This window comes from Berghia stephanieae, chromosome 12 (genome assembly GCF_034508935.2).
Source record: "Berghia stephanieae isolate SIO BIC M18660-M18661 chromosome 12, UCSD_Bste_1.3, whole genome shotgun sequence".
Classification (NCBI taxonomy): Eukaryota; Metazoa; Mollusca; class Gastropoda; order Nudibranchia; family Aeolidiidae; genus Berghia; species Berghia stephanieae.
In genome coordinates, this window is record NC_088371.1 from 3766144 (window position 1) to 3779284 (window position 13141).

Sequence of the window (13141 nt, forward strand, 5' to 3'; positions counted from 1 at the left end):
TGTGTCCTTCCCTCACAATGCACGTATTTTCTAACAAATCCAACAGATGGACGGTTGGCTGGACAGGGGGGTCATAAAGTGGGGAAAAACATGAACTATCGGCACCTCCAGGTCGTAGCCTTCCGTCTAATGTTTTGGCCAGTGTCAGGCTATGAGCAAATCGGCCAACTTTTCAGAGTTAAAACGGGACACCCTTCTGCACAATACTGTCATGGCCCAAAACAGTTGTACCGTCAATTGGGGTTACTTTGCCTCAAGGGGGAACTTTGCCTCTGTGAATTTTTAGCATTTTGACTAATCTCAGCTTTGTTACAGTCATTGTACCCTTTAAAAGACTTGAATTTTTATCTAAGGAAATAATAGCCACAAAACCAAACAATCTCTTATTGGTCCAAAATTCAAGTGACAAAGTTTCCCCTTTAGGCAAACTTACCCCAGTTGACGGAATTCTATAATACAATCTCGATTTAGAGATTTTTTCAGTTCCTTGTTCAGAGCTGCCTATTGGAAATTTTAAAAATTCGTCATTTCCAAGGGAACAAAAGAAAAATTCACTTTAAATAGCTTTAAAAATAAACAATTTGCTCTCAGCATGGTTCAAAAATTCTCCAAAGTCCTGAATACAGGTTCTAAAAAGCTAAAACTTCCTTTTCAACAAGATTTATTGAGTCAAAGAGACCTATACAGCTCTATAGCTTGAGCCAAAAAATTCGTATTTCTATGAATTTTTGGTAGCACTAGACAGGTCTGCTCGTTTTCATTTTGCTTGTCATAAAAGCATAATCCTGGGACATGCAAGGTCAAGGGTCATTTCCATACATACAAACAGTCCAATTTTGTTTTCATTAAATGTTTCTCCCATTGCCAAATCGGGACAGTTCAGATTTTATCAGGACAGTTGACAGCTCTGTAAGAGTTTACAAAGGCTATGATCAGCCACACACAACCATCCCCCCCCCCCCCCTTTCCCAATCTTCCCTGATCTACGTCATACAGGTGACATGGACTGTAGGAAATGAATACAAACTTACTCTGGATGACCTTGGCACTTTCTCTGATTTGGAGATCCCTGGATTTGGTCATGGAGTCCAGTGTCTTCAGGAGTTCCTGGTATGCCTTTAGGGCTAGGTGGGATCTAGTGGAGATTGGGGGGGATTGGAGATTGGAGAATGATGTGATGGTGGTGGTGGTAGTGGTTGTGGTGGTGATGGTTGTATTGGTGGTTGTAATGGTGGTGATTTATTTTGGTGCTGGTGATGGTTGTACTGGTGAAAGTGGTTGTTGTATTGGTAGTGGTGCTGGTGGTGGTTGTTGTATTGGTGGTGGTGCTGGGGGTGATGATGGTGGTGGTGCTGGTGGTGGTGGTGATGATGGTGGTGGTTGTTGTATTGGAGGTGATGCTGGGGGTGATGATGGTGGTGGTGCTGGTGGTGGTGGTTGTTGTATTGGTGGTGGTGCTGGGGGTGATGATGGTGGTGGTGCTGGTGGTGGTGGTGATGATGGTGGTGGTTGTTGTATTGGTGGTGATGATGGTGGTGGTTGTTGTATTGGTGGTGGTGCTGGGGGTGATGATGGTGGTGGTGCTGGTGGTGATGATGGTGGTGGTTGTTGTATTGGTGGTGGTGCTGGCAATGATGGTGGTGGTTGTATTGGTGGTGGTGGTGATGATGATTAGGATGATGATGATGATGATGATGACGATGATGATAAGGATGGTGATGAATGATGATTATCTTGATGATGATGAAGACGATGACGACGACTGAGGCATTGGGTCATACAAGTGAACATTTCCCTGTCATGAAGCAATCTCCACTCACCCCAATGGCCCATCCACCACCATATCCACTCACCCCAATGGCCCATCCACCACCATATCCACTCACCCCAATGGCCCATCCACCACCATATCCACTCACCCCAATGGCCCATCCACCACCATATCCACTCACCCCAATGGCCCATCCACCACCATATCCACTCACCCCAATGGTCCATCCACCACCATATCCACTCACCCCAATGGCCCATCCACCACCATATCCACTCACCCCAATGGCCCATCCACCACCATATCCACTCACCCCAATGGCCCATCCACCACCATATCCACTCACCCCAATGGCCCATCCACCACCATATCCACTCACACCAATGGTCCATCCACCACCATATCCACTCACCCCAATGGTCCATCCACCACCATATCCACTCACCCCAATGGCCCATCCACCACCATATCCACTCACCCCAATGGCCCATCCACCACCATATCCACTCACCCCAATGGCCCATCCACCACCATATCCACTCACCCCAATGGCCCATCCACCACCATATCCACTCACCCCAATGGCCCATCCACCACCATATCCACTCACCCCAATGGCCGATCCACCACCATATCCACTCACCCCAATGGTCCATCCACCACCATATCCAACCTACCTCTCTCCCCAGGTCTTGGCTTCCTCAGCTTTACCCAGAGCCACGTTTTCATAGTATGTACACAACTGTATGTAGATGTAGTGGAAGGCAGCCATTGACATCGTCTCACTGGGGGGGGGGGGGGGGTGGGGTGTATAAAAGTGGGATCAGAAAAGTTGGCGTTCAGAAGGAGGATAAAGTAAAAAGGGCAGCGAAGGCAATAATTATAATAAATAATTAATACAATTTATATAGTGCCAATCTCCACCATGCGTGTTCAATGGCGTTTGACATGTCAATCTCCACCATGCGTGTTCAATGGCGTTTGACATGTCAATCTCCACCATGCGTGTTCAATGGCGTTTGACATGCCAATCTCCACCATGTGTGTTCAATGGCGTTTGACATGCTAATCTCCACCATGTGTGTTCAATGGCGTTTGACATGTCAATCTCCACCATGCGTGTTCAATGGCATTTGACATGTCAATCTCCACCATGTGTGTTCAATGGCGTTTGACATGCCAATCTCCACCATGTGTGTTCAATGGCGTTTGACATGTCAATCTCCACCATGTGTGTTCAATGGCGTTTGACATGTCAATCTCCACCATGTGTGTTCAATGGCGTTTGACAAGACATAGGTGATATGAGAATTTTAAGAAAAATAAATGTTAAATATTGAAATATCAACAAAAAATATTCTGTCAGCAGTCAAAAATTGAAGTATTCAATAGCATGATTACTTCTGGTAAAGGACTCAATAGCACGAATACTTTGGGTAAAAGACTCAATAGCACGAATACTTCTGGTAAAGGACTCAATAGCACGAATACTCTGTAAGGACTTCCGATACTTGGTAAAGGACTCAATAGCACGAATACTTCTGGTAAGACTCATAGCAGAACTGGTAAGGACTCAATAGCACGAATACTTCTGGTAAAGGACTCAATAGCACGAATACTTCTGGTAAAGGACTCAATAGCACGAATACTTCTGGTAAAGGACTCAATAGCACGAATACTTCTGGTAAAGGACTCAATAGCACGAATACTTCTGGTAAAGGACTCAATAGCACGAATACTTCTGGTAAAGGACTCAATAGCACGAATACTTCTGGTAAAGGACTCAATAGCACGAATACTTCTGGTAAAGGACTCAATAGCACGAATACTTCTGGTAAAGGACTCAATAGCACGAATACTTCTGGTAAAGGACTCAATAGCACGAATACTTCTTGGTAATAGAAAAAGGACTCAATAGCACAAATACTTCTGGTAAAAGACTCAATAGCACGAAATTAGACTCATGCCAATATGGTAAAGGACTCAATAGCACGAATCCTTCTGGTAAAGGACTCAATAGCACGAATACTTCTGGTAAAGACAGAGAGAATTCCAGATTGCCGGTGCCGCAAAGCAAAATGTGCACTCCGAGAATTTTATTTTGGACATTTTTCAAATCTTGGTATTGTTTGACATGTTTAGTCGTGATAGTTTCATGTCCTTTCTACATCCGTTGTCATAAAGTTGAGATTCAGAATATAGTTGTTCTTACAAGCGCCCAACGAAAATATGACAAGGTGTGAATGTTTGTTTGTTTGTTTGTTTGTAAGGGTTTTTTGACACCTATGACACATTAAGGTCATATCAGTGCCAGTAAAAAGGAAGAAAATAGGATAGTCAAAAAGTTCTAGAATTACAATTAAAGCATCAAAGAAAAAGGTAAGACAAAAGTGAAATTGGTTCAAATAGGGAACAGGTGTAAATTCCAAGAGCACACTATCAAAGTACTTAGTTTGAGATCACCTTAAAATTCTTATCCAGACACCAGCACAGAATCCCACTAAGAGGAACACAATTATATGCTTACATTATACATTCAAAACAACATACAATACATAACAGAGAAATGATTTGCATGGAAAAAAAATATCATCTCCCAAAACTTTAACTATATAGTTGACTGTTTCCCTCCCAGCCAAGGACACTGACTAGGGAAAGGACAAACCCAAGCATCTCATTCCAAGACAAAGACAAAATTCAAGTTGGAAAACAGATATAGGGTATAGAAGACATAGTAAGTGACCTCCTTGCCCACTATCGGAGATCAGGAACCCCAGAAGGTGTGAATGGGTACATGGCAACAGGTAGTGACAAATATTGTAAGTGTGTTTAGGATGGTATGCTATGGAAATATATAAAACATTGTGAGCACCTCAAAATGGTAAAAATGTGGCAATGTACTACATAAATATTCATAAAGTATTTATTTATTCATTTATTCAATCTGTGCTGACTGTCTTTTAGCTTATACTAGGAGTTCTGTAATAACAACAAGTCCAATCTCCCTCACCTCACAAGATCCACTCTTTTGCAATGGAGGCGACAAAACTCCATGAAGTATCGCATGGCCCATAGGTAGTAGGTCTCATCATGGTCATCGGATCGGCTACGAGTCAAAGCATCCTGGGATTGATAAACAAATAGATCAACAAATAAACAAATTTAGAGATAAATAAATAATCCAGGCCTGTAAATGGTTGGTGAAAAAATTGTCTGAACTTTTTGAACACGCGAAAATAGACACAACAGGACAAAAATATGGACACAACACAGATATGACACGTCAATTGACTCGTCAAATCATGTCACTTTCCCCCTACTTATTTATAACGAGGACCTTATTTTATGGTATCAAAAAAAAAAATCCCAATTATTTGAGGTCCCAGGTCTGAGTTAGTTGTAAAATGAAAGGAAGAGAACAATTCCTACCCTTTTGAAGGATGTGTATCTAGACGTCTAGTGCTCGACACGGGAAGCTGCGCATCTTTGCTCCTGCTTGTGTTAAATGTTTACGCTGATTCTTTCGTTTATTTGGATTAATTCTTATAGAAGAAGAAGAAGAAGAGAAGAAGAAGAAGAAGAAGAAGAGAAGAAGAAGAAGAAGAAAGAAGAAGAAGAAAGAAGAAGAAGAAGAAGAAGAAGAAGAAGAAGAAGAAGAAGAAGAAGAAGAAAAAGAAGAAGAAGAAAAAGAAGAAGAAGAAAAAGAAGAAGAAGAAAAAGAAAAAGAAAAAGAAGAAGAAGAAGAAGAAGACGACGAAGACGAAGAAGAAGAAGAGGAGGAGGAGGTGGTGCAGTGGTGTGAGAGCTTTCGAAGAAGAATAATTATTTCGCATTATTTTTTTTTTCCGTCTCACATCGGGACGAAACCAAAGAAATATAGAGACTGAGAAATAAGAACTGGAGATATGCATGTGTGTCGGTAGCAAAATAGAGAGAAACCTTCCAGTCCGGTTCGACACACTTCTGTGTGTGCATTATTTACTGACTATGTGTGTGTGAAGACGACTCACGCGAACTTCGCGACCTCCCTCTCGCTGGCTGTGGCACAGTAGCCAGGCAGTGAATACATACACGTTGAGCGGAGCGTGAAGGTGGCATGATAATATTATAGCTAACTGGTAGACGGCATGCTTTGTCTATGATGCGACAAATAAAAAGTTTTTTTGTTTTGTTTTTTTAAGTCGGCATTTGAAACGGAATAAAATCTAATTTTTTCGAGGAACGAAATAAAAGTCTTTTATTTTCTTTTTATTGGTTCTGTTCTTAAGCGTTACGAATTTTATTTTTACTATTATCTTTTATTTTCTATTTTTTTAGCACTTATAGATTAAAATCGTACTGTCGGAAATCCGACAATAGACGGAAGATTTACAGGCCTGATAATCATACAAGGCCTTAAAAAAAAACAAATAAACCCTGTGTGGTGACCGGGGTCCTTCAACTGAGAGGGTCAAGAATAGCCCAACACCAAGCCAGTGTGTTGTAAAAGGCGTCTAATGGTGTGTGACTCCCTTTTTTGAGTCACCTGGTCCTCCAGATCGGGGGTTGTCGAAGGGTTAACACCCCTTTCCGTAAAACTCATTGTTACAGAAACACAGACGACAAATCAAATCCTGTTTTTTAACTTGGGCGACCGATGCATTTCTGCAATGACAGACAGAAGTGATAAGACATGGAACAAGTTTAAAAAGTTAGCTCAGGATGGGGAAGGATGGAAACTGCCTGTGGCCTATACCCTGACCCAGGGTGAAAAAGGCAATGATGATGTTTATGATGAAAAAAATAAAAACAGAAATTTTTGGTTGAGAAAACCAGATGTGACAAGTCTGACTGTAGACTTTACCTTGACAGCCCTCATGAGTGGATTGTAAGCGTTCATCAAGAATTGAACACAAAACTCCTTGAGACTGAGTCGCATGCTGAGAGTGGATCTCCGTTTGTTGTTGAAAGTTTTCACTGGAGCCAGATTCTTGGATTTCTTCTTCGGAACCTGAAATTTAAAAAATACATCATTTTAATTATGGACAAATAAAGTTTATCAACACAGTTCGTGTTTTGTGAGTTTTGAGAGATTATTATTACTATATTATCATTCTTCTTCTTCTTCTTGTTATTATTTTTATTATTGTTATATTATTATCATCATTATTATTATTATTATTATTATTATTATTATTATTATTATTATTATTATTATTATTGTTATTATTATTATTGTTATAGTATTATTATTATTATTATTATTTATTATTATTATTATTATTATTATTATTATTATTATTATTATTATTTTTATTTATCATTATTTTATTATTATTATTATTATTATTATTATTATTATTATTATCATCATCATCATTACTATCAGTATTATTATCATCATTATTACTACTATTTTAATTACTTTTTCCCCCTATTAAAAGAGCTGTAACCTAACAATAATTGCCTATTTGGACAATAAAGATTATTATTATTATTATTAACTCTCTTCTTACCAACAATTTTGGAAAAATTTCACTGAAATGTCATACCGACCCAACACATATTGGATTGTTAAACTCAAATTTAAAAGCAAAAAGTACAGACTTTAGGATTAATTTTGTTTGGCAAATGAAGCTTTAGCAAAAACCATCAAGTCATTGTAAATACAACAACTAGTCACCTGGAACAACTACAAACAACGTCTAACTTCTACGTCATGGCACAAGACCGAAGGGTTAGAGCTCAGGTGGTCGATGGTTCGGATAAGTAAGTAAATATAACACATTTTTGTCACATTTTAAAACAAATCTGAGCATGTTTGCATCGTCACAAATGTCACGATTTTCCAACAGTTGGTAAGGAGAAGGTTAAATATTTACCGGTTTATTGAATCAAAACGGCATATTGATTATTTTTCCAAGTTCCCGCAATGCACAGCTGCCAACCCCACTTGATGAGAATGTGTACAATGGGACCTCAAAATGGGGGAGATTTCATAAAAATGGGTACAATCCTGAAATCGACGGAAACTAACCAATGTCCACATCAGCAGGGAGTAATGAAGGAAATCTTTCCACAAAAAAATTCAGGTCCACCACTGAGGAACACATTTGGTTGTTTGGGTCGGCTACATCGGCATGCATAATGGCTTTATCATTTAAATTGCATTTCTTCTGAAGGTATTCAACCCCTGATTTGAAATACGACACAACAGATTTGTAGAATTTGTCTTGTTGCTCTAGATCTAGGTCTTTCTCCACTAATTTTCTACATTTGTAGCCCACATCAATGTCAGAATTTGGAAGCAAGTTTGACTTCTTGGAAGCATCAATTGTTAAGAGGTCAGTATCCGTACACTGAAAATGGGTACAATCTTGGAGGAAATGTGTACTAGCATACAATCGCTGAAAATGCGTACAATTCCGCATTTTTTGCGGTAGGTTGGCAGCTCTGCACAATGCAATAGGACAAAAACCAGACGTACCTTTCCATCATCGTAGGAGAATCGGTCGACTTCACAAAGAGGCTTGTGGTAAATCACGTTACTCTCCGTGATTGACTTGACGTTCTGCATCACAAAAGTGCCACCAAATCGGGAATGTCTGGAGTGATAGGGCAACAAGAAGGTATTTGAATGTCTGGAGTGATAGGGCAACAAGAAGGTATTTGAATGTCTGGAGTGATAGGGCAACAAGAAGGTATTTGAATGTCTGGAGTGATAGGGCAACAAGAAGGTATTTGAATGTCTGGAGTGATAGGGCAACAAGAAGGTATTTGAATGTCTGGAATGATAGGGCAACAAGGAGGTATTTGAATGTCTGGAGTGATAGGGCAACAAGGAGGTATTTGAATGTCTGGAATGATAGGGCAACAAGGAGGTATTTGAATGTCTGGAGTGATAGGGCAACAAGAAGGTATTTGAATGTCTGGAGTGATAGGGCAACAAGGAGGTATTTGAATGTCTGGAGTGATATAGCTAAGGGAATTAGGGTAAAATTGTGCAAATTAGTGATGAAAGCACCAAATTTGGTACAAAGTAACTTGAGACCACTATTAATCGATGTTGATATAGAACTACATTGAGAAATTTCTCTAACAGTGTAAAATAGGGAGATGAAAATCCGCCTATATGAGCTATATTAAAACAAAGGGACGTAATCCAGGAAATATTTCTTGACAATTCGACGCTTTAATAATATATTATTTTTAGTCCGTGTAAGCGGTTGATTATTTTGGCTTAAATAATTATCATTGTTAAAAATGTGACTTTATGTGATATAGGACCGTATGGGCCGGTAGTATAGCTTTATTATGAGGACTGGAAGGGTGGTGGTGGGAGAGGAGGAGATGGAGCTAGTGTTAGTTTTTATTGTGTTGTGTTGGTCGTCATCGTGGTGAAGATGATGGAGGAAGTGATGTTGGTGATAATGATGATGATGATGAGGTAATTGTGGTGATAATAGTAGTGATGATGGTGATGATGATGATGATGTTGATGAGGTGGTGGTGGTTGTGATCTTGGTAGTGATGATGATGATGTTGATGATGATGACGAAGATGATGATCAGGATGATGTTGTGGTGGTGGTAGTGGTAGTGGTGATTATGATGATGATGATGATGATGATGATGATGATGATGATGATGGTGGTGGGGATGAGGATGAGGTGGTGGTGATCGTGGTAGCGGTGATGATGAAGATGATGATGATGATGATGATGATGATCATGATGACGATGATAATGATGAGTATGGTGATGATGAGGTGGTGGTGGTGATAGTGGTAATGATTATGGTGATGTTGGTAACTATTAATTCCGAAAATGAAAGACTTTCTTGGTGACGTATATTAACATTTTTAGATGATGAGGATCCAACAAAAATCATATTTATTAGACAAATGACTGTGGAACACATTTTTCTTGGGAGGCTTGAGAGATTTCAACAGCAGCCTTTTCTAGTTTATTCTGATCTCTTTGAATTATTTTAACGGCGCAAGATAAGCCAATACCTCGTTGTCAGCCTTTTTTCATGGCAGTGTGTTCAAGAACTATATGTTGTCTTATTGAAGGCTAAAAATGTTTCCTTTCCTGAGATTAGCTGTCGAGGCCTGGTTGTCTGTCTCTGAACCTGATTGGGTGAACATACGACTGGGTGCAACTTTCACTGCATTCTTTGCTATACATCTTGATGAATTCTGACAATTTATGGACTCTTTCTCTCTCTCTCTCTCTCTCTCTCTCTCTCTCTCTCTCTCTCTCTCTCTCCCTCTCTCTCTTTCTCTCTCTCTCTCTCTCTCTCTCTCTCTCTCTCTCTCTCTCTCTCTCTCTCTCTCTCTCTCTCTCTCTCTCTTTGCTCTGTTCTATACTTGGATGTTTTATATATAGCATGGCTCCAGAAAGGAGCGCTTTTGTGAAACACAACGAATAACAGCTTGCAACAACCTAACAAAAAACATGAATAAACAACTCCAAACAGATGCTATATTATTAGACTTTAGTAAATCATTTGATAAAGTCAATTACCATACTCTGGCTATTAAACTGCGGAGATATGGAATCATGAGTAACACACACGACTGGAAAATGGATTTTCTCACTAATCGTAAACAACTGAAAGAGCAATGTCAGACTCAGCGCCAGTACTATAGGTGTGCCCCTAGGTACCGTACTGGGTCCCCTCTTGTTCCTTATTTACATCAATGATTTGCCTGAAAGATTGCCACTAGGACTGAGACTATTTGCGGATGATAGCCTTTTGTACAGAGCATAAGAAAGACTCAGAAATTCTTCATCGGGACCTTGATTCCAGAAAATTACCAATTAAAGAAAGATAATACACAATACACAACAACACTCTAGAAGACGTCACCAAAGCAAAATATCTCGGAGTAACGATAAACAATCGCCTGACCTGGAAAGACCACATTGCAAACATATACAGGAAGGCAAACTCCACCCTGGGATTCTTGAGAAGAAACCTCTTCGGCTACAAAGTAATCATAAAAGAGAAATGCGATAAAGTTTATGTTAGACCAACACTCGAGTAAAGCGGTAAGGTATGGGGTCCCGATCACACCTCCGAAATTAGGTAAATAGAATCAATCAAAAAAGTTGTAAAATTCGTTCAACAAATCCTCAACCAAATTAAAGTCATATATGACACCCCATTTGGAACCATTGAAGGAAAGGAGAGAGAAGAATAAACTAAATGTATTTTACAAAGGTCAGAAAAACCAGGTCAGGTGTCATTACACGGCCTCCAACAGAACAAGACGAAACCTGGCAAATTTATGTTGCCACAATCTAGAGTTGACTACCCTCTTCACTCGTTTCTGCCCTCAACTATAAGACTTAGGAACAATTTGGATAACTCCCAGTAAAACAATTGAGTATGCTGCTGCTAAGCCTTCCATGAGGAAGTTTCAGCTTGAAGAGGAAGAGGAAGAAGAAGAAACAATTTCAGCAACAGCAAAACTAGAACTTTGTTTGTTTTAGTAATATTCAGCATTTTTTGATGTTCATAAAACGGACATGACAAATCTTCTGATTATGAACTCCCTGCGCAATCAAATCGGCATTTGAGAATATGGAGAGAATCTGGACATCGTTTATAATTTCTGCAGCCACGCGGATATTTTCGTTCATGTCTTTTGTCATTATTGAATGGAGGGAAGTTTCATCTTATTGTTGCGAAGCATACAATGTGTCCTATTTCTTATGGTAACGTCATCTGAGGGAAAACACATATTCTGTCTCCTTGGACAGTGGGATGATGAGAGATTGTCTAGATCGGGATAATTTAACACGTTTTCTTGTTATTTCTCATTTTTCACAGCGAGCCTTCTGATTTTTTGTGGCCGTATATCAAGAGCGACAGAATTTGTGCCATTTGGTATCATTTTGCTTCAGGACCTCCAGTGTATCCTCAGAACGGTCTTCAACAGACAAATCTAGCTTGTCACTATCATTTGCATAATCCATTAAAAGTCTTAACACCATTAGAACGCTACGCTACAAAAGTCACGTACCATTGGCCACAATATTTCCGCTTTGACAGAGCTGGCATTCTAATTTTTATTTTTTTAACCTCTTGACAATTTAATCATTTTGACCAATCCACCTCAATACTGCACTTTGCCATTATATAATTGTCAGTAGTTAGTACAAGATTTAGTACATTGTCAATGCCATGATTTAATGGGTTAAGTGACTTGATCACGGGATTGTTGGTGATGGGGTTGAGGCGGTTCATGACGGTCATGTTAAAGAAGATGACGACACGGACATTTTCAACCTGAAATTTGATTTGAACCATATTATTACGCAAACCACAATAATAACATAACTGTATTGAATTAGTGTGACACATAAAATTGATGCTTAAGCGATTTCTAGTTGCTCGGTATGCTGCTAATGATGATGACGATGACGATGATGATGCTGATGATGATCGTCATCATCATCATCATCATCATCATCATCATTATTATTATTATTATTATTATTATTATTATTATTATTATTATTATTATTATTATTATTATTATTATTATTATTATTATTATTACTATTATTATGAGGTGGGTAAAAGGCGACAGAGTTCAAGTAGACACCGTTTCGTGACCTCGCCGACCCGAAAGCAGACGACACAAGTAGCAACCACAGAATGCGATGCATTGTTCATAGATATCTTCACATGAGCGGGAGTCTATTAATATTTCTAATTTAATATGACATTAAGAAAATAAAAAATTATACTCTTTGAAAGTTATCGTAATATACAAAAGATATGAGAGGGAAAAAATCATTTGTTTTTTTGGGTTTTTTCGTATTCGTATTCGACCACCAAAACTTTGATTTCGATTTCACAACAATCTCATGTTCCGCGTTCCAATGCCGGTAAAATTTGAAAAAACCAAATTGATATGCTTTTGGATTAAAAACAAATACTTTTTAGAATTATGTTACTCTCTTGGTAAATGAATGAATTTGATAAGTTGTATGTTATGAATAAATGATAAGTTATACTTCCGATTTCGATTTAAGCAACAGTGTACATGTGTACTCGGTACCGATGACGTAGTCTGTGACCTTTTGACACCAAAGCAAAATGTCGTTGTGAAGGCGGCAAGTTTCATCACCACTGTGAATTTTTACACGATTTAAATTGCTGATATCTCAGCTCTTGGAGTGATGAGAAAGTGGTTCTATATCACAATTTAAACCTTAGAGCACGAACTTTTTTTCATTAAAAAATCATGCTTTCATCACTAATTTGCACAATTCGGGGGTTTTGTGTCCCTAATTCCCCCAGCTAATAGGGCAACAAGGAGGTATTTGAATGTCTGGAGTGATAGGGCAACAAGGAGGTATTTGAATGTCTGGAG

At 39.0% G+C, this 13141-nt stretch overlaps 1 protein-coding gene across 3 annotated transcripts in view; it reads right to left on the reverse strand.

The window, feature by feature from the left end:
• The window catches only part of LOC144957965 (protein timeless homolog), a 56187-nt gene that overhangs the window by 26833 nt on the left and 16213 nt on the right, over positions 1-13141 (reverse strand). For all 3 annotated transcript variants that reach the window (XM_078889528.1, XM_078889529.1, XM_078889530.1), the window contains 5 exons: positions 8238-8355; positions 6615-6761; positions 4782-4894; positions 2449-2556; positions 1032-1135 (listed from right to left, as the gene is read on the reverse strand). In XM_078889528.1, coding sequence (XP_078745654.1) covers positions 1032-1135; positions 2449-2556; positions 4782-4894; positions 6615-6761; positions 8238-8355 — 590 coding nt within the window. The remainder of the gene's footprint in view (positions 1-1031; positions 1136-2448; positions 2557-4781; positions 4895-6614; positions 6762-8237; positions 8356-13141) is intronic.